Source organism: Chiloscyllium plagiosum, chromosome 4 (assembly GCF_004010195.1).
Source record: "Chiloscyllium plagiosum isolate BGI_BamShark_2017 chromosome 4, ASM401019v2, whole genome shotgun sequence".
NCBI classification, from domain to species: domain Eukaryota; kingdom Metazoa; phylum Chordata; class Chondrichthyes; order Orectolobiformes; family Hemiscylliidae; genus Chiloscyllium; species Chiloscyllium plagiosum.
In genome coordinates, this window is record NC_057713.1 from 14,129,487 (window position 1) to 14,152,705 (window position 23,219).

A 23,219-nucleotide genomic window follows, 5' to 3' on the forward strand; every position below is an offset into this window, starting at 1 on the left:
TTTCCCCTCCCCCCACCTTATCTCAGTCCCAACCCTCGGACTCAGCACCGCCTTCTTGACCTGCAATTTTCTTCACCACCTCTCTGCCCCCACCCCCTCTCTGGCCTATCATCCTCACCTTAACCTCCTTCCACCTATCGCATTCCCAATGCCCCTCCCCCAAGTCCCTCCTCCCCACCTTCCAGAGCATCTTGACATACATCCTGTAACATATGTCTCATCTCAAACAATCTGAACATCAGAATATTTAGGCCATTAAGGGGAGATGTGATGCCTTAGTAGTATTATCACTTGACTCATAATGCAGAGGCTCACGTAATTTTCTGGTGACCTGGCTTCAAATCCCATTATGTCAGATGGTGGAATTTATAATTCAGTAAAATCTGCGATTAAATGTATCATGATGACCAGAAAACTGTCAATATGTCAGAAAAAATCTATCTGATTCACTAATGCTCTTTAGAAAAGGAAATCTGCCATCCGAACCTGGCCTACATGTGACACCAGACCCAAAGCAATGTGGTTGACTCTTAACTACCCCCCCGTCAGCAATTAGAGTTAGGCAATAAATACTGGACTAGCCAACAATGCACACATCCTGTAAAATGAAAAAGAAAATTGGCAATTAATTAGAATGGTTATTACACATTAAAGCTTAAACACATTATTAATCACACAACACCAGGTTAACGTCCAACAGGTTTATTTGGAAGCACTAGCTTTCGGAGCGCTGCTCCTTCACGAGGTGGTTGTGGAGTATAAGATCGTAAGACACCTAATTTTATAGGAGAAAGTGAGGTCTGCAGATGCTGGAGATCAGAGCTGGAAATGTGTTGCTGGAAAAGCGCAGCAGGTCAGGCAGCATCCAGGGAACAGGAGAATCGACGTTTCGGGAATAAGCCCTTCTTCAGGAATGGGGAAAGTTTGTCCAGCAGGCTAAGATAAAAGGTAGGGAGGAGGGACTTGGGGGAGGGGCGTCGGAAATGTGATGCATCACACTGGAAACATTTGCTAAAATATTCTGTGCCTTACGATCTTATAGTCCGCAACCACGTGATGAAGGAGCAGCACTCTGAAAGCTAGTGCTTCCAAATAAACTTGTTGGACTATAACCTGCTGTTGTGTGATTTTTAATGTTGCCAGGGTTGGAGGATTTGAGCTATTGGGAGTGGTTGAATACATAGGGACTGGTTGAATGTGATTTATATATGAAAGAACTGAAACCAACATGTTCATTCTAAAAGATGAGACTTAGCAAACAATCCAGGTCTTTTTCAATATATAATTTCAGTTACATCACACTGTAAACTTTTGCTCTAAATTCTTTGTCTTACGATCTTATACTCCACAAACACCTGATGAAGGATCAGTGCTCTGAAAGCTAGTGCTTCCAAATAACTCTGTTGAACTATAACCTGGTGTTATGTGATTTTTAACTTTGCACACTCCAATCCAACACCAGCACCTCCAAATCATAAACACATTATTACACACTACACTTAAACATTGAATAAATAAGTAATGCATAATATGTTTTTTGGAAATAAACAGTAATCCCAAGTTACTTCTCAGACCACAGAAATGATTATTATTCTTTTCACTTGTCTTTCAGCATGTTTGTTTCGATACAATGGGCTATCGTTTGTGTACCTCATTTTTCTCCTCCTTATTCCTCTTTTTTCTGAACCCACAAAAAAGACAATGCAAGGTAAGAAATTGTGAATTATTATTTTGTATGCAAGCTGTGTATGATTGTATTTAATGTGTAATTGATAGCTCAGGAATTAATGATTCATTCTCATGAGTGTTGCTGAAAACACCAATATTTATTTCCCAAATCGAATTCCCTTAAGCTGATAGTGATAGTTTGCTGCCTTAAACTGCTGCAGTCTATGTGATACATGTATCACAATGCTGTTAAGAATTTTTAGTTTTATCCCAGCTGCAAAGAAGAAATATACTTCCAATGCAGGATTAATTCCAACCTAGCTCAGTGATACCCCACGGAAGCTAAGGTACTGCTGAGGCTTCACAGCTGTCAGACCATGCTGTACATCTCTAACTTAGCTAACAGCATCTTCAGCTTGCCTGAGGTCTTTAGCTAAATGGTCAATCTGAAGGCAGCTAATTAGATAGCAACCTCTGGAGCATTGCCAAATGCATCGCAGGGCTGTCTTCTATAGATAAGGAATCCCTTCATTTTGGTTCAGTATCCCTACATGATACTGAAACCAGACAATTTCCGCAATGATATTGCTCAGCTTTTGACAAAATCAAGGTTTAAAAAAAAGGGTTAAACAGCATCCTTAACTCCTTTGACAGCCTTAAATTATTCTCAATCAAATCCCTTAATAACCCACCAATAACAGTGCCTATATCCACATAATTATTACACTAATTCACAAAAGTAACACTGCTCACAGTTATCAATATTCTAAGATCTCATTACATTAGCAGACCTTAAACCACACATCAGTTTAAATTTTGTAAAATTGACATGTATGAAAACATGAATTCGGAGAAGGATTAGGCTTCTTGTCCACTTGAGTCTGCTTTGCCAATTAATAAGGTCATGGCTGATTTGATTACAAGCCTACTGCATAGAATCTCTTACTATCTGTTTTTATATATCAAACTTCTTTTCACATTTTATTTTTCCTTCCTTTTTAATCTTTTATGTGGAGGTGCCGGTGTTGGACTGGGGTGGACAAAGTTGAATTGAAGTGAACTGAATATATTGTCATGTATACCAAGGCACAATAAAAAGCTTTGTCTTGCGAGCAATACAGGCAAATCACATAGTTAAATGCATATATAAGTAAATAATAGGTAAACGGCGGCAAAAACAAAAACAATCACATGACACCAAGTTATAGTCCAACAAGTTTATTCAGAAGTACAAGCGCATCAGTGTATGACATTATGATCTTTTGCTGTAGGTTCAGCATCCTGTGATCCTACTCCACTAGCTACCTGATGAAGGAGCAACGCTCCAAAAGCTTGTACTTCCAAATAAACCCGTTGGACTATAACCTGGCATTGTGTGATTTTTAACTTCAGTCTTTTAGTCATTCTTTGCCTTTGTTTAGATTTTATTCAAACTTCTGACCACCCATCCTAGCACAGTTGCATGTGTTTCCTGTAATTTTGATAACATATTTAACTCTTTTAATTTAATCTGTTTGAAATGTCCTTGGAATTTTAATTTCAAGTTAGAATGTCCCTTTCTGTGTATTCTGAAATATCCCTTAAAATATCTGCCATTGCATCTCTGTTGATCTATCCATTTATCCAATTAACCAGATCATTTTAGCTAGGTATTCTTTTATGCCCTCATAATTTCCCTTATTTATATGTATAACATTAGACTTGCACCCACTCCCTCAACCAAGTACAATTCAATACTATTATGATTGCTACCACTTTGGGGCCACTTTCATTACAAAGCTATCAGTTAATCATACCTTGTAACACAATATCAGGCCTAGTATAGGGTCAGTTCTGCTCAGCTTCAGAATGTAGGAGCAAATTACTGCAGATGCTGGAATATGTGCTGAAAGCAAAAAATGCTGAAGATCTCAATGCGTCGGGCAGCATCCATGGAGAGAGAGCAAGCTAATGTTTTGAGTCTGGATGACCTTTTATCTATTAGCTTGCTTTCTGTTCATGGATGCTGCCTAACCCACTGTGATCTCTAGCATTCTTTGTTTTCAGTACAGCTCTAGAATGTACTGCTCTAAGAAACTGTCCCAAATACATTTTTGAAGTCCTCATCTAGGCTACCTTTTACTGATCTGATTTTTCTAGTCCATAAGTAAATTAAAGTCCTGCTTTCTGATAAGCACCTATTATTTGCTCCTCTGTACTCCATTCTACCATGTGGTTAATAATATAGGGCCTGTGTGCACCATCCTCCCAAGTGACTTCTTGCAGAGAAAAATAGAAAATAGGTGCAGAAAAGGCATTCAGCCCTTCGAATCTGCTCTGCCATTCAGTATGAGCATAGCTAATCATCCAACTCAGCACCCTGTTCCACTTTCTCTCCATACCCTTTGGTTCCCTTTATCCCTGAGAAATGGATCTAATATAGATGCATAAAATATTCAAAGTTTTTGTCTCTGCCACATTGTGTGGCCGGGGATTCCACAGGCTCATCACTTTCTGGGGAAAAAATTCTCCCTCATCTTCATTTTAAATGGCCCATCCTGTGTCGTAAACTGTGGTTGTTCACTTACTGGGAACATCATCTTTTGGCTACCCTATCTAGTCCTCTTAGGATTATATAAGTTTCTTTGAGAGAGTCTCCATCATCACCATTAACCAGTCCATCATACATCAGTCTTAACTATTCCGGGAATCAGTCTGGTAAACCTCCATTTTATTCCTTCTGTAGCTAGAACATCTTTCCACTGATAAGGAGACACAATATTTCAGGTGTGGTTTCATCAAGGCCCTGTACAATTTTAGCAAGATATTCCCACTCTAGTACTCAAATCCTTTGCTATGAAGACCAACGTACCATTTGTTGCCTTTACTACCTCCTGCGTCTGCATGCTAACTTTCAATGACTGGTGTATGAGGATACCCAGGTCTCATTGCACATTCTCCTCTCTCAATTCATAGCCATTCAGATAAGAATCTGTCTTCATATTTTTCAAACCAAAATGGATAACCTCACATTTATCCACATTACACTGCATCTGCTATCACACTGAAGCATCTCTGCATCCTCATCGCAGCTCAGATCTTGATCAGATGGGCCAATGGACTGAGAAGTGGCAGGTGGAGTTTAATTTAGATAAATACGAGGTGCTGCATTTTGGAAAAGCAAATCTTAGAGGACTTATACTCTTAATGGTAAGGTCCGAGAGTGTTGCGGAACAAAGAGACCTTGGAGTGCAGATTTATAGCTCCTTTGAAGGTGGAGTCACAGGTAGATAGGATAGTGAAGAAGGCATTTGGTATGCTTTCCTTTATTAGTCAGAGTATTGAGTACAGGTGTTGGAAGGTCATGTTGCAGTTGTACGGGACATTGGTTCGGCCACTGTTGGAATATTGTGTGCAATTCTGGTCTCCTTCCTATCGAAAAGATGTTGTGAAACTTGAAAGGGTTCAGAAAAGAATTTTAAAAATGTTGCCAGTGTTGGAGGATTTGAGCTATAGAGAGAGGTTGAACAAGCTAGGGCTGTTTTACCTGGAGTGTCCGAGGCTGAGTGGTGACCTTATAGAGGTTTATAAAATCATGAGGGGCATGCATAAGATAAATAGACAAAGTCTTTTCCCTGGCGTGGAGGAGTTCAGAACTAGACGGCATGGGTTTAGGGTGAGAGGAGAAAGATATAAAAGAGACCTAAAGGGCAACTCATTCATTCAGAGGGTGGTTCGTATATGGAATGAGCTGCCAGAGGAAGTGGTGGAAGCTAGTACAATTGCAACATTTAAAAGGCATCTGGATGGATATATGAATAGGAAGGATTTGGAAGGATATGGGCCAGGTGGTGGCAGGTGAGACTAGATTGGGTTGGGATATCTGGTTGGCATGGACAAGTTGGACAGAAGGGTCTTTTCTGTGTTGTACATCTCTATGACTCACCCTTCCAACTAGCTTTGTCATTTGCACATTTGAAGATTTCATTTAAAGATGTCACAGTTGGAGAAATCACATTGGCGTATAATAGAAAGCATTCTGAAAAGCTAAATAAACCATGTCCAATGACTCACCCTCATCAACTCTACTAGTTGCATCCTTGAAGAATTCCAGTAGATTTGTCAAGTATGATTTACCTTTTATTCATCTATTTTGGCTCCGTACAATCCTAGCACTGTTTTCCATGTGCTCAGCTATTACAAGTTTTATAATAAATTCTTGCATTTTCCCAACTACCAATGCCAGGCTGACTGGTCTATATTTACCAGTTTTGTCACTATCTCCCATTTCAAATAGGTAGGTTATATTAGCTACATTCCAGTATGAATTGTTACAGAGTCTAAAATGTCTTGGAAGCTGACCACCAATGCATCCACTATTTCTAGGGCCACTTCTTTAAATATTCTGGGATGTAGGTTATCAGGACCTGGGACTTATTGTCCTTCAATTCCATCAATTTCAGAACACCATTTCCCTACTAATATTGATTTCATTCAGTTCCTCCCTCTCACCAAAACCTAACGTTTCTGAAATATTATTTATGTCCTCACTTTTTGCACAAAGAACCAAATTATGTATTTAGTTGGTCAGCCATTTCTTTGTTCCCCATTTTAAATTTCTGTTTCTGATTTTAAGGGACCTATATTTGTCTTCACCAATCTTTCTCTTCACATACCTATAGAAATTTCTATAATCAGTTTTTATGTTCATTGCAAGTTTGCTCTCATACTCCTTTTTCCTTTCGTTAATCCTTTTATCCTCCTTTGCTAAAACTTATCTGCTTCAACTCCTCGGGTCTGGTGTCTTTTGCTGGCCAATTGGTATACCTCTTCCTTGGACCTCATATTATCTTTAATTTATATATCATGGTTTGGCTACTTTTTTTTGTTTTAGATAGCAATGAACGATTGTTGCAGTTCCCTGTGCGCTGTTTAAGTGTTTGCCATTGTCTTTTGATCACCATTCCTAAAGTACTGTAAGACCACATGTAAAAGGAAAAGGAGAATGCTGTTTGGTCCCTTGAGCCTGTTCTGTCATTCACTAGGATCTTGGCTAATCTGACATTTCCCATGTCCATTTTGCTGCAGTTTCCTCATAACTCTTGATTCCCCTTCTGATCAAGAGTCTGTCTATCTCAGGCTAAATATTCATCAAGGACTCTGCCCTCACAGCTCTCTGTGATAAAGAGTTCCAAAGACTTCCAACCCTCTATGAGAAGAAATTCCTCCTCATCTCATTGGAATTCCTTTATTCTGAGATTATTCCATCTGGCCCTAGACTCTCCCATAAGGGAAAATATCCTCTTAGCATTTCCCCCATCAAGCCTATTAAGAATGCTAGATGTTTCAATGAGATCACCTCTCATTCTTCTGAACTCCAGAGAGTAGATTCCCAACTTATTTAGCATTTGCTGACAAAACAGTCTCTTCAAACTGGGAGTCATCCTAGTAAATCATCTATGAACTGCCTCCAATGAAATGTTATCTTTCTATTATGACACGGAAGGTCCAATCCCCTCTGTTTATTAAACCAAACACCCAGAAAAGCTCAACTCACCTTGTAATCCATTAAAATGTGAGTGAGTGACAAGAGCTCCTAATTTCCACTATTTAAGTTTTAAAAATTCAATTTATTTTTCTAACTTCAATAGTGAACATTAACCAAAAAAACTATTCACAAGTCCAAGCTCCCCTTTCTCTTAATTACTTACTATCTGACTCCAACTCTGCAAAAATATGATGGTCCAAAAAGACAATTATTAAAATTATATTAACTCCATCTGAAAACCAGAGTCTGTCGTCTTCTGTGACTTCACTCTTCTGGCTACTGATCTCCCTGAGTCATCTTCTTTCATTTTACTGTATGTTTCACATGAAAACTACCTTTAATGTAGAGTGTTTTCTAATTTATTTGACAGCAAGATGTTAGATTGGCAGTTAGTTCTCTGGTTCTAAAGCTGTTGCTCTCTGACCAATTTTCAAAATGTCCATGTTCTTATACCACCCAACATCAGATTGTCTCATTGGTTTGATGTTGGCAAAACAATAAATTTAAACTCGATTGGGTTTTAGTATCCTTGGGCATAAGTTAAACTGGTTAAATTCGAATTGTTGTCAAAACATCAACCAAAACACAGGTATCCATTTCTTAGCCAAACATTACATACAGCAGTCCCTCTGTATCTGCAGGAGATATGTTCCAAACCCTACCGCGAAAGCCTAAAACCGCAGATAGTGCAAACCCATTCATTTAAATGGGAAATGTACTTTCCCAGCAGCCTTCTGTCCCTGGTTCTGGAACGTTTCCTTTTATATGTTTGGGCTATGGTAAACCGCAGGTAGCTGAAACCGCTGTAACCGGACCCGCAGATACAGGGGTTGCCCTGTGTTTTCAATGTTCCAGTGCATACTGGGACTGCTATCCAGTCATGTACACAGGTGCTTGAAATCTTTCAGTTCAAAAAGCATTCACTCTTTCTTAAAGGTACAGTACATGCCTTCAACTTCATAATATTAACTTAGCAGGACAAAAACTGCTCTAAAAACTGCTCTGGTCTAACCAGCACCTTGTATAGTTACAGTATGACTTCCCTACTGTTATACTCCAACCCCTTGAAATAAGGTCCAACATTCTATTAGCCTTCCTGATTACTTGCTTTAAGTAACATTCCCAAATCTATCATAGATAATTCATGCTTCACACCATCAAAGTTTCCTCTATTTAGAATTAGGATCTCGTCTCAGAATCACTTTCCATCACGATGCAGAATTCAATCATGTTATGTTCACTCATCCCCAATGGTTTCACACAATTGATTGACAATTATCTCTTTCTAATTACAATACCAAGTCTAGGATGGTCTCTTCTCTCATTGGTTCCTCAATGTGTTAGTCCAAAGAATCATCCTGTATAATTCATAAATTCCTTCTATACAGAATTGATACTAATTTGATTTATCCAATCTTTATGCAGATTTGTCACCCATCATTAAAGATTTTGTTTTATTGTATAAATCTCTAATTTCTTGTTTAATGCTATTACTAACATCACCCTTATAGTTTGGGGTTTTTGTACAGTCCCCATTAATAATTTTTGCCCCTTGTAGTTTCTCAGCTCTACCCATAGAGCTTTTATGTAGTTGGACCCAATATCTTCCCTCATTATTGCATTCATTTCCTCTTTAACTAGCAACTTCACTGCTCTTATCTTGTAGTCTGCCGTTCCTAAATATTGAATCCCCTGGATATTCAGTTCCTATCCCCAGTCACCCTGCAGCCATGTATCTGTAATCCTGACTATCCCATACCTGTTTTCTGCACAAAGCCATAAGACTTGCCATTTTTAACATTACTTGCCCATTCCCATAATTTTCCATTGTGTCCCTTTGGTTTTAGCCCTTGATTTGTCTGCTTACCACTTTTCTTATTCCCCTCTCTTTTCTATCTACTTAAATTTTGAAATTTAAAGATTTTAAACACACAGGTAAAAGTAAAATCCCATTATTCTCAAAACCACCCTTCATAAATTGAAAAGAAACAAAATAGCTTTTGTATAACGCTCTAAACACACCTCAACCACAGAATCCCAAAGTACTACTTGCACAATATTCATAGCAGAGTCTCTGTATCCAACACCTGGGTCAGTTTAAGTTATTTGTGACTTCAGTCTTTAGATGGGAACTGCAGATATCTTCTTCCTGAAGCTTTGACACACCTACTTAAATATATTCAGCTTAAATAATTTCTTTAGAGTTTTATCACCAAATCCTCACTCTAAGGCAACCTAGTTCGCAAACCCACTAGTTACTAATTTGAAAACCAGAACTCAAACTTACAAACATTATCCATAATGATAGAGTAGTCCAGCAAATCACAGCAAAACAGAAGGCCGAAGCATTTACAGTCCCTTTACCCAGACGTGCTATGTGGATGATCTATATTAGCCACTCCCCAATGTCCTGAGCATCAGAGGGACCAATCTTCAGATTTATTTCACTCCCGTGATATCAAGAGACGGTGAAGGCATTAGATATTGCAAAGGCTGTTGAACTTGACAAAACTCTGATAATAGCACTGAAGGCTTTTGCCCCAGTGCTAGATGCTCACCTCTCAATTAGTTCTAGTATATCTGTGACATTTGTTGTGGAATGAGACCTTCCATCACTTCAATGGCAATTGAGCATAGACTAACTGTTAGTAATAGTTTGCCATGGATTTGTCCTGTCTTTTGTGCATCCCAATCTATGCTGAATAACCATTAAAGTGATGGAAGGCCTCATCGACAGTGCTATTAAACAGCACTTTCTCAGCAATGATCTATTCACTGATGCCCAGTTTGGGTTCTGCCAGAGCCAATTTGCTCCTGACCCTATTACAGCCTTAATCCAAACAAGGACAAAAGAGCTGAACCTCAGAGTTGAGGTAAGAATGACTGCATTTGACATAAAGCAGCTTTTGACCAATTGTGGAAGCAAGGACCCTTGACAAAATGTGAGTCTGTCAAAAATCAAATGGAAACTTTTTACTGATGGGGTCATACTTAGCACAAAGGGAGATGATTGTGATTACTGGAGGCTAGTTCCAGTTTCTTAAGATATTGCCCAGATGTGACAGTACTATGGCTTTAAGAAAATTTTGTCCGTTTTCTTTTGAAGAAAGGGTTTAAGACAGAGATGCTGAGCTTTCTATTTGAAATCAAAAAATTAAACAGATTGCGAGGCCTTGGGTTTGTTAAAACGTTTGAACAATGGAAGCAGCCTGAATGAGTGGGGTCAAGCTGCCCTCAGAGCCTGGATTTTTAGTTGTACTGGAGAATTTCCTGTGCAACAATCTATTTTACTGAATTTGCCTTTGCCAAGGATGTGTTTATGGGATTTTACTATATTGGAACGGTTTCTGTTTCAGTGTAATAATGTTTGATTCTGTTAAATTTTCTAATAGAGTTAAGGTATTCAAGTTTCTAACTTTTTTATTATATTTTTAACTATAGTGTATGCATGAAGTGTGTTTTGCTTCAAGCTGGGTCATTTGATCAATGGGTTATTGCAGTCAGAATGCAACGACTGGTACTTGCCTTTAAAATTAAAAAAGGTTAGGGTCTTTGCTATCTCAACTTATTTTGAGGAGGTTTAGTCTGGCCCATAATTCTGGAGAACCATCTTTAACTGCTTATCAATTACATTCCTTTCATTATAAGGGCAGAACCAGTGATGCTTGCTGAGGATAGTACTATCTTCATTCAGTGATATTCATGAATCTACAAGTACTGAAGCAGCCTGTACTAATTTGTTGTAAAACTGAACAATACTAAGGCTTGGGCTACAAAGTGGAAAGCATCTTTCATACCACACAATTACCAGGAAATAAGACCGCATTAAAAAATCTTCCTTGCTATTCATTAAAAGATCCTTCCTGGTCATCAAGCTGGAGGTTACCATTGACTCAAACTGAATTGGACCAGCTATACAAATAGTATGGCTAACAGCTCAACTCTGAGGGTAGAAATTCTGTTGTGAGTAGCCCATCTCATAACTCTCCAAAGTCTATCCACCATGTCTAAGGCATAGGTATGAGGGTGTAACAGGACAGGCCACCATTTATTTCCATTCCCTAATTTATCAGAGGATTCATATGTAGGCCAGATCAAGTAAAGATGGCAGACTATGGTTTCATTGTGTTTTTCTTTTGTCTTCCTCCTCTCATTCCACATTTCTATTAATTCAGATTTTGTCATCTGCCATAATGAGATTCAAACTCATAATTCTGGAATTCTAGCCTGGGTTTTGAATTACTTATGACAGTATCACTGTGCCACTGTCTCCCACTATATCTGAAGTGTAATGCAATTCTGTTCATTTGTGTGGATGAGTGCAGTTTCAACAACACCTGAGAAACTTAATACAAAGCAACCTACTTGATTTACACCCCAGCTACCACTTTCAACATTCACACTCTCTATCATCTAAGAATGGTGGCACCAAGATACGTTGCAGCAACTCACTACTTCTCTTTTAAAAACATCATCCAAATCCACTACTTCTGCCATGTAGTAGGGCAAAGAGAATGGGAACACCATTCTGTCAAGTGTCCCTGCAAGCGAGGTGACATCTTGAAATGACATCTCTGTTCCTTCACAGTTGCTAGGATCGTGGAAGGGAAATCGTGGATCTCCCTTCTCAACTAGATGTACCTACACAAAGTAGAATGCAGTGGTTCAGGAAGCATGCCACTACCTTCCTGAGGGCTTTTAGGAATGTGCAACAATGCTGGCTTACTCAGCAATACCCATATCCCATAGACGGCTGTTACAAAATGTGCCTACAGTCTGTGTATAAAGTCAATGCAGATCTAATGCCTCCAGTGTTAAAACATTAAGGAGTGATGTGGTTTAAGATCCAGAATGGGGGAAGCGGATTTAGCAAGTACTCGCTGTATCAATCCCATTGAACTGATGGCAAGTGGGGGGGGGGGAACAGGAGGCTTCAGCAATGCTGCAGGTCCTAACACACAAGTGTGTTTCTGCTCAGAAACAAACCCTGAGACAGAGAGAGGGAGCAAGGCAGGCAGAGCGAGGAGAAAGGAAACTTCAGAAAACTCCGAGCTCCAGAGGAGAGGCACTGAATCAATTAACAGAATAATCAATTATCCGAACAAAATAGTGCCCGCCCATCTCTTTTGTATAATCGAGGTTCCTCTGTATTTTACTAGCAATGTTGTCAAATCTGTCAGTTATACAACTAATTAAAAAAAAGATACTATTTGGGGCTGGGCAGACCAATTGGCCGAGGCAGTAGTTTCAGTCATATACTTTTGTTTCTGTTCCAAATCGAGCATTGGGAAAGCAAGCAGTTTTTTTTTTTATAACTGTTTAGGATCTTATGTAAGTTCAGTTTTGGCAGTTTGAATCTAGTTCTCACTTGACTGGTATCAACATTGGAACATTTCATTAATTCAGTGCAGCCAATTAACTAAGAAAAAAAAAGGTGAGAGTACACAAGAGAGAATATTTTGGTGATTGCTGATAAATGAATGTTCAATATGTTATGAAATATTTGCTCATCAAGGAACTCTGAATGAAAATGACCAAATGAGATATCACATTGAAATTCTGTATCTTAATTTAAAAATCTACGTTGATCAGCTATCCAGACTCAATCAGTGATTTAGCCAATGTTTTTCTGAGATTAATGTGGAAGCCATTCTATTGGGACAGTAGAAATAATAAGTGTCATTAGAAACTGATTTTTACTCTTTAATTCTGTAATGGATTTTCTAATCAGTAAATTCAGTGCACAGGAACAAGTCAGCATTTTGGAGAGCAAGGCATCTGGTACAGGGTGATTTAGCCAGGCTAGTTCCTGATTGTAGGAAGTGAGGATTGCAGATGATGGAGATCAGAGTCGAAAAGTGTGGTGCTGGAAAAGCACAGCCGGTCAGACAGTGTGATGAAAGGTTATGCCTGAAATGTCGATTCTCTTATTCCTTGGATGCTGCCTGACCTGCCGTGCTTTTCCAGTGCCACATTTTTCAACTAGTTCCTCTTAGTTACATTTTGCACAATCTGGCATTGTTTCTTGATCAGCTTAAAGTGTTTTTAATAATAAAAGGAGGAATAGTTTCCATGTTAATATTATGAAGTATTTGTAGAAAGTCTAAAGTGTTTTCTTATCTGTTTAGGGTGGGATTTGGTAATCTACACCAATTTGATGTGAATATTGGAGCTCTTAAAGGTTCAGAGATTTTTAGTTTTTATATTCAGTTTTAAAGTTCTTTATTAATACTGTGTTCTGTTATTTATTCTACTCAGCTGTTAACTGAAAATTTTCTTTACTTAGTAGATAATTTTTCTTCATAGAAGCATAAAATGGCTAAATATTTTCTGTGCATTCACTAAGAGCCATCTGGAATTGGGAGCATTTAATTTCAGCACCATTACTCCAAACTCACTACAGCTGAGGTGGAGTGATGTTTCATCCAAATTTTCTTGTCTGCTGCCTTTTTGGTGCATTGTGCCCATGGGAATGTGTAGAGGCAATGGCCTAGTTGCTGTTATTGCAGGACTGTATTTTCGGAGACCGAGGTAATGTTCTGGGGACTTGATTCAAATGTTGCCATGGCAGATGATGGAATTTGAATTCAATAAAAAGAATACCATCCGATTTCCACCCCATCTCACCACGCATCATTCCTGGAGCAACTCCTCTCTCATTGAATATTCAAGAGTTGATCAGCATCACTGTACCAGCACCATATTTAAAAATAAAACTATTGTGAACCTGAATAAGCATTGTCAATCTAGAGCTGTCCTGCATGATAGATGTTAATTGCCCTGGATATGGTAGATATGGGAAATTAGCATTATGCTTTATGGGCATGTTTTGGAGCTCCTCCTGAATGTGGTACTGCACAGGTAGCACCTCCTCTATCCTCAGTTTCAGATTGGAGGCTATGACATCTATCATGCCAACCTGGTCAGAGGTTGCCACCCAGGTTGGAGCAGTCTCAGCCATCTGGAAGAATGTCGAGAATTGTCAGAAGAAGGTCAATGTCCTTATCCACTCTGCCAGTTTAAGTGCCACCATCTCCCTGATAACTCATGCTCACTCTATCCCTCTTAATGGGTCCAACTAACATCAAGGTTCATGCTCAAACACTTTTGCTTGAGCCCATTGAATCTGCAGTGGCCTATCCACACTAATATCACCTTCCAGTACTTGGCCCATAGTCTTAAATGCTCATCCACATACTTTTTAAATGTTGTGAAGTTTCTTTTCTCTATTTCCCTCCCAGGTAGTGCATTCCAGATTCCTACCACCCTCTGGTAAAAAAACAAATTTCCTCAAATCTTATTTAAACCTCCTGCCCTTCACCTTGAAATTATCCACCTTCATTACTGACCTTTCAACAAAGGGGACCAGCTGCATTCTCTCCACCCAGTCCATACATTCCTTATTGTATTGACTTCCATCAGGTCCCCCTCACAGTTCTCTGCTCTAAATGAAATAACCAAGCCTTAGCAGCCTCTCTTCATACATGTCCAGTTTTCCTTTGTCCAATTCATTTGTCCTGTTATTTTCTGAAATGACAACAAGATTGCTGCTACATGTATTTCCTCAAATGTTGGTAGGGCCTGTTCAAATTTAAACATTTCATTACTGGAGTTTAAGTTATAATTCAGATTTTCCCCATCAAATATTGCATTGGAACTTGATGTCTCCTGCTTCAACAGCAGCATTTTTGACCTATATTCATGGTCCATCTCTTTCTCTCTGTCTTGATTTCCATTTTTCCTTTGCAGTTCTAATTCTAGTTTTCTCATTGCTGTTTCCATATTTTTTACTCATTTCTAATTTCTTCATTTTCTCCTCATACTCAAGCTGCTTTAACTGTAGTTCTGTTCGCCGAGCTGGAAGTTTTTTTTGCAAACGTTTCGTCCCCTGCCTAGGTGACATCCTCAGTGCTTGGGAGCCTCCTGTGAAGCGCTTCTGTGGTGTTTCCTCCGGCATTTATAGTGGCCTGTCCCTGCCGCTTCCGGTTGTCAGTTTCAGCTGTCCGCTGTAGTGGCCGGTATATTGGGTCCAGGTCGATGTGTTTGTTGATGGAGTTTGTGGATGAGTGCCATGCTTCTAGGAATTCCCTGGCTGTTCTTTGTTTGGCTTGCGCTATAATGGTAGTGTTGTCCCAGTCGAATTCATGTTGCTTGTCGTCTGCGTGTGTGGCTACTAGGGATAGCTGGTCGTGTCGTTTCGTGGCTAGTTGGTGTTCATGGATGCGGATCGTTAGCTGTCTTTCTGTTTGTCCTATATAGTGTTTTGTGCAGTCCTTGCATGGGATTTTGTACACTACATTAGTTTTGCTCATGCTGGGTATCGGGTCCTTCGTTCTGGTGAGTTGTTGTCTGAGTGTGGCTGTTGGTTTGTGTGCTGTTAAGTCCTAGTGGTCGCAGTAGTCTGGCTGTCAGTTCAGAGATGTTCTTGATGTATGGTAGTGTGGATATCCTCGCAATTTCATCAACAGATGCCTAAGGGAAAGACAACGGAACGAGGACATGCCGCAACACAAAGGACTAGCCACACTACCATACATCAAGAACATCTCTGAACTGACAGCCAGACTACTGCGACCACTAGGACTTATAACAGCACAGAACCACAGCAACGAGCACCCGAGCTACAAATCTTCTCACAAACTTTGCTTTAACTGTAATTCAACGTTACCTGATCCCAAATTGTCACAACCTGGAATACATTATCTCCTTTGAATTTCTACTAAACCCATGTGTTGTGCTGTTACCTCAATTATGTCTCCTTCCTAGTTATGTCAGATTCCCTGCCAATTCAATCAACCTAAGTTTTGAAAATTCAATTCGAACTATCAGGGGCTGCAATGGCAATTTCCAGTGCCATTGTTTTGTTTGCAGTACAGAACATAGCGTTTTATTTAAGTTTACTTTTTTACTAATAGATCATTGACTCTGTTTCAAAGCAAATCCCAGATGAGTGTGACAATGCAGCTCCTTTAACAAGGTTCTGCTGTCCTTGGCTTTCTTTTCCAGAGCGGTCGTAAAAGTAGCGATTCCAAAAGGTCTGGGTTTAACTACTTGAGAATACTTTCAAGTTTAAAAAAAATTTTTTACAGTGAAAGGGGAGTGGCCAGATCTCCCAGCTCACCTTTTCTCTGGTTTGGTTTGGCTTTGTTTGATTTTAACAAGCAGTCAGATTGAGGTTACTAGTCAAAGAAACAGCGACATGGAAGAAGGAGTTCCATGCCGAATCTCTCTGTCATCTCTCTGACGTCACTCCTGTAAGACCTGTGTTTGATTTTTACCTTTTGTGCCAAGGGGTGTTTCTGGGTATTGTTGCAGGAATTTGGAACAGCATCATTAAGTTGGGATAGTCTGTTGAGTTTCTGGATAGGTTAGGTTACTCTATGTTCTGTTCTCTTTTTCATTTGTGTTTCATTTGGTAAACTTGCAAATAAATTATGTTTTGTTTAAAACTAAGCTGCATCGTTCTTAGAATATCCATTTTATACCTGCATAAAACAACGAGCAAAGTTAGGGTCCGGGCTACTTTCATGAAATGTTTTGAGGGGGGTCTGGCTTTGTCTATAACAGACTGCGGGCTCTTTATGAGATTTGTTCTATAGTTCCAATTGGAATTAGGGGTCTCAAAGGCAGCAAGTGGCAGGTGTTAGTTTGATTAGATTAGATTCCTTACAGTTTGGAAACAGGCGCTTCGGCCCAACAAGTCCACACCGACCCTCCGAAGAGCAAATCATCCAGAACCATTCCCCCACATTTACCCCTGACTAATCCACCTAACACTATGGGCAATTTAGTATGGCCAATTCACCTAACCTGCAGGCAGGAATTAAACCTGAGTCCCTGGTGCTGTGAGGCAGCAGTGCTAACCACTGAGCCACTGTGCCGCCCTGTGTCTTTTGTTATGGGTGTTGATTTTGGTTGGTTGGGATGGCAATGGCTCCTTCAGTCATGAAGAGTTTTCTTGGGGTAGAAAAAGTGACTTTGGAGGCATTGGAAGAGGTGAATAAAGCCAAGCTGCTGGAAATAGCAGACAATCTGGAGTTGGAGCTGCCTCCTTCTGTAAAGAAAGGAGAGATAATTACAGCAATAGCCCAGCATTTAAATATGCTGGAAATGCCATCAGAATCTTTAGTGATGGCTAAAATTCAATTGAAAATGTAGCAGTTAGATTTAGAAGCAAAAGACAAGGAAAGGACAACAGAAATGAAATAGTTTGAATTGTAATTAAAAGCAAAGAGAAGAGAGAGAAAAGGAGAGAGGAGAATGAAAGAAAGAGGGAGTTTGAACTTCAGAAATTGGCACTTAGACAGGAAAGTCAGCTTAAAACGATGGAGACGAAGACTGAAGGTAAGCTTAGTGAGGAAAAGTGTGAGAATGAGCAAACCGATGGTAGTCAAAGACCTGGTGAGTAACTGTTTAAATATATTCAAGCATTGCTTAAATTTGATGAGAAGGATGTGGAAGCCTTTTTCATCTCATTTGAAAAGGTGGCTAAACAAATGCGGTGGCCAGTGACCATGAAGGTTTAGTTGATTCAAACAAAACTTGTAGGTAGAGCTACTGAGGTATTTGCGTCACCATCAGAGGAGGTATCTGGGGTATATGAGGAGGTGAAGAAAGTCAGCTTGTGCCAGAAGGTTACAGACAGGAATCTATGGAGGGAGTCTGGTCAAACCTACATTGAGTTTCAAAGGATCAAACAAAGTAATTTTGAAACGTGGATAAGGGAACTAAATAGAGAGCAAACCAATAATGCTCTTAGAGAGATGGTTGTTTTGGAGGAATTCAAAAATTCACTTCCTGAAAGGTGAGAACTCATGGAAGTGCAGAGAGTTAAAATGGCAAGTTTAACAGCTGAAATGGCTTCCAAAATCAATTTCAATCCGTGAGTGATAGAAATTAGGGAAAAAATAAATCCTCATGTGGAAAGGGAAAGGAAGGTCTCAGCGAAGCTCATAAGGATGAACTACCACAGGGAAAGAAAAGGAAACTCTTGAAGGGGAATGAGAAGTTAAAAAGCTCTGGTGTTTTCACTGCAATAATGTAGGCCACATGAAATCATATTGTCGGTGAGTTAAGAAAAGCACTGGGAAGCCAGATGTAGGAAAACAGGATAAATCAGTGATTGTTTTTGGAGTGGTAACAAAGCACAGTGGAGGTTAGACAATTGCACCAGAATGTACAACCTTGTCAGAGGTTGGTTAAGGAGGAAGTGCCAGATATTCTTAAACCATACCCCTGTGAAGGTAACGTTTACTCGCATAGGCCAGGAGCAGCAGGTAAAGAGGTTACAATATTAAGAGATACAAGAACCTCTCAAACTTTAATGTTGAAAGATGAGGAGATATGTACCTCTGAAGGACTATTGCCAGAAAAGGTGCTAGTAACAGGAATTTACGGTGAGACAAGAAGTGCTCAATTATGTAGAATGAGGTTAGAGTGTCCAGTGAAGAGTGGAGAAGTCGTGGTAGGAGTACTGGACAAACTCTTGGTTCCAAAAGTACAATTTGTCCTTGCTAATGATGTAGCTGGTTCACAGGTAGGTGTGCTGCCTACTGTGGTTGAAAAGCCAGTGGAATCTCAGGCAACTGAACTGTTGCAGGACACATATCCTGGGATTTTTCCTGACTGTGTGGTGACAATGTCACAAAATCACCAGATGAAGTAGAAGTGACCAAAGAGTATAGATAAGAAAGTTCAAGTGGAATTAGAAGTCACCCTGTTTGATCAGATGGTTGACACAAACCAGGAGCAGATAGATGACAAACATCTTCAGCTCAGACAAATTAACTGAGTTACAACAGAAAAATGAAAATTTAAAGCGAGTGTGTCAAAAGGCATATACACAAAAAGAATCTGAATGTACCCCTGAACGCTACTATCTGAAAAATGGTGTCTTAATGAGGAAATGGAGAACATCACATATTCAGGCAGATAAGAACCGCACAGAAGTTCGTCAAGTCGTATTGCCAGTGGGTTATAGAAAGGAGGTGTTGCGAGAGGCATATGAGCTACAATTAGGGAGTCATTTAGGAGTAAGAAAAACACAAGCTAAAATACAAAAACATTTTTCTGGCCTGGATTACACAAGATGTAATTGAATTTTGCCTGACAAGTAATAAATGCCAAGTAATTGGAAAACCACAGGCAGTAATAAAACCTGCATCTTTAATCCCTATTCCTGCATGTGAGGGACTTTTTCCAAGAGTCCCAATTGATTGCATAGGACCCCTACCTAAAACAAAAAGTGGGAATCAGTATTTGTTAACAGCAATGAATGTGTCCACTAGATTTCCAGTGGCCATTTCATTACATAATGTCATGGCTAAAAGGATTGTAGATGAGTTACTCAATTTTTCATTAGATACGGACTACCCACAGAGATACAATCAGATCAAGGGTCAAACTTCACATCAAAATTATTGAGAAAGTTATGGACAGCTTAGGAATAAAACAATTCAAATCTACTGCATACCATACAGAGTCACATGGAATGCTAGAAAGGTGGCATCAGACATTAAAAACTATGTTCAGGTCTTATAGTCAAGTCAACCCAGATGATTGGAATAAGGGAATTCTATTTGTACTTTTTGCGATCAAAGATGCGTTAAATGAACTGACCAAATTCAGTTATTTGAATTAGGTTTTGGACATAAAGTGAGAGGACCATAGAAATTGATTAAGGAGAAATTAATAAGTCAGAATTCAGAAACCACATATTTGGACTATGTGTCAAATTTTAGGGAATGATTAAATAGAGTGGGGGAGTTCCTAGACAGCATTTAAAAGTATCACAGCATATAATGAAACAGGAAGCAGATAAGAAATCAAAATGTGTAATTTTGCCATCGGTGATAAGATGTTAATGTTACTTCCAGTGATAGGTGAACCTTTAAAAACTAGGTTTAGTGGATCTTATCAAGTTGAAAGGAAATTGAGTGAGGTGAACTATTTAATAAGGATTCCAGACAGAAAGAAGTCTGAGTGTGTCATGTGAATATGCTGAAAAGGTATTTTGACGGGGAAGAAAGCCAAAGGAGACTGAGTTCTTGGTTACACCACAGAATGGAAAACCAAGTTCAGAGGATTCTAAATTGGACATTCCTCAAATTAAATTAGACAATGAGGAAGTTGTCAAAAATTGAGATAAATTATAGAGTACCTTCCAGAGGAAAATCAGAATGACCTGAAAGAGTTATTGCTATCACATGGGGTGATATGTGGAAATAAGCTGGGAAGTACTAACCTAACTAAGCATGACAAGGATATAGGAGATGCTGTTCTAATTAAGCAACATGCTTATAGACATATCCCTCTAAGATTGGCACAGGTTCAAAAGAGATTGTACATGTGCCCCAAGACGATGTAGTCGAAGTGAATTATAGTGATTGGAGATCACCCACAGTAATAGTGCCAAAACCAGATGGTACCCAACGGTTATGTGTGGACTATTGAAAAGTCAATGCCATTACAAAGAATGATGCATATCAGATCCTATGTTTGGAAGACTGTGTTGAAAAGATGGGACAAGCAACTTGTATTTCTAAGCTGGACTTGCTCAGAGGAGACTGGCAGTTACCTTTGTCCAAAACATTGAAGACAATTTTGGCTTTCATAATGTTGAATGGACTGTATCAGTTTAAAGATATGCTGTTTGGTATGAAAAGATGTGCCAGCCATGTTTTAGCAAGTAACCAATGAGGCAATTTCTGGATTACCCAATTGTTTCGTACATATAGATGACCTGATGATTTTTAGTCACACATGAAAGGAATATTTGCAACATTTATCAGAATTGTTAGATTGACTTCGGGAGGCAGGCTTAGTGATAAATCTGGCTAAAAGTGCATCTGCCAAAGCCCAAGTCACGATATAGGGAAGGCCATTGATGAAGAGGCTGAAAGTAGATGGGCATAAGACATTACCTTGAGAAACTCCTGCAGTGATGTCCTGGACAGTGACAGTACTCCAACAATCTCAACTGTCTTCCTCTGTACCAGGTATGACTCCAAACTGCAGAGTTTTCCCCCTCATTCTCATTGATTCCACATTTGCTAAGGTTCCATGGTGCCATAGTTTGTCAAATATTCCCTTGATGTCAAAGGCTGCCACTCTCTCCTCACCTCTGGGCCATGTTATTGGACATGGACAAATGGCCTCATGGAATGCAAAAACAAAGGTAATTGAGGAGTTTTCCATACCATCAACAAAATGAGCAGTCCTACAGTTTCTGGGATTGAGTGAATTTTATCGAAAATTTGTACCAAATTTTGGCAGTGTGGCTGCTGCACTCACTGAATTGCTGAAGAAAGGCAAGATGTTTCAGTGGACAACGAACTGTCAGAGTACATTTGACAGCCTGAAAGCTGCAGTCCTAACTTTTGCCTAGTTGCTGCCTGACCTGCTGTGCTTTTCCAGCACCACTCTGATCTAAACTCTGGTTTCCAGCATCTGCAGTCCTCACTTTTGCCTAGCCTGAAAGCTATGTTAACCACTGCCCTAGTATTAGCCATGCTTAATTACACAAAGCCATTCAAAGTGGCTATTGATAGAAGTGGGTGTTACTGCTTTTTTACAAGACAATGATGGAAAACATGGAAAGACCTATCGGGTATTTTTCCAGGAACCTGAACTTACATCAGCAGAAATATTCAACAGATGAGAAGGAGACTTTGCACTTGGTGTTGGCTACAACATTTCAACAATGAAGGAATGGTGAAATATTTCCAAATCAGGATATTGGGTGGCTTGGGGAGGAACTTTCAGGTGCTGCTGTTTCCATGTATTGTTGTCTTTGTCCTGCCAGGTGGAAATTGTCTTAATTTATGAAGATGTTGTTTGAGGAGGTTTGGTGAATTTCTGCAGTGCATTTTGTAGATAGTACACAAAAGGAGTGAATATTTGTTGATATGATACCAATTGAGTGGGTTGCTTTGTCCTGGATGGTGTCAAAGTTCTTGAGTGTTGTTGCAGCTGCTCTCACCCAGACAAGTGGGGAGTATTCCATGATACTCCTGATTTGTGCCTTGTAGATGATGGGCAGGCTTTGGGAGTCAGGAAGTGAGTTGCTTGCTGTAGTAAGCCTAGCCTCTGACCTGCTCCTGTACTCAATATTTATTTGATAACCACCAGGATGTTAATAATCAGGATTCAGTGATGGTAGCGCCATTGAATATCAAGGGGTGTTGGTTAGATTGTCTCTTACTGGAGATCAGAGTCGAGAGTGCAGTGCTAGAAAAGTACAGCAGGTCAGGCAGCATCTGAGGAGCAGGAGAACTGACGTTTTGGGCAAATGCCCTTCATCAGGAATGAGGCTGGGGATGGTGAGATAAATGGCAGAGGGGTGTGGGGTTGAGGGAAGGTAGCTGAGGTGCAATAAGTGGATGGAGGTGGGGGTAAAGGTGATAGGTTGGAGGGGAGGATAGAGCGGATAGGTGGGAAGGAAGATGGACAGGTAGGACAGGTCATGAGGGTGGTGCTGAGCTGGAAGCTTGGAACTGGGATAAGGTGGGCCTCATTCCTGATGAAGGGCTTTTACTCGAAATGTCGATTTTCCTGCTCCTCTGATGCTGCTTGACCTGCGCTTTTCCAGTACCACACTCTCAATTCTAATCTCCAACATCTGCAATCCTCTCTTTCATCTTGCTGGAGATGGTCATTGCCTAGCATTTGTGTGGCTCAAATGTTACTTACTATGTTTCAGCCTAAGTTGAATATTCTCCAGGTCTTGTTGCGTTTGGAACATGGACTGCTTCAGTATCTGAGCTGCTGCTTCCTGACTTCCTGACTTCTGACATTACGATGTAGGGAGTTTTCCCCCAATTCCCATTGATTCCACTTTTGCCGGGGTTCCATAGTGCCATACTTTGTCAAATATGCCCTTGATGTCAAAGGCTGTCAGTCTCGCTGTACCTCACCTCTGGAATTCAGATCTTTTGACCACGTTTGAACCAAGGCTGTCATGAGGTCAGAATCTAGGTGGGCCTGGTGGAATCCAAATTGCATGTCGGTGATCAGGCTGTTACTA

The 23,219-nt window shown here is 39.8% G+C and overlaps 1 protein-coding gene across 1 annotated transcript in view; it reads left to right on the forward strand.

Annotated features, from left to right (window-relative positions):
• LOC122548766 (piezo-type mechanosensitive ion channel component 2) overlaps positions 1 to 23,219 on the forward strand; it is a 746,345-nt gene that overhangs the window by 170,338 nt on the left and 552,788 nt on the right. The window contains exon 2 of the mRNA XM_043687533.1: positions 1,613 to 1,708. Coding sequence (XP_043543468.1) covers positions 1,613 to 1,708 — 96 coding nt within the window. The remainder of the gene's footprint in view (positions 1 to 1,612; positions 1,709 to 23,219) is intronic.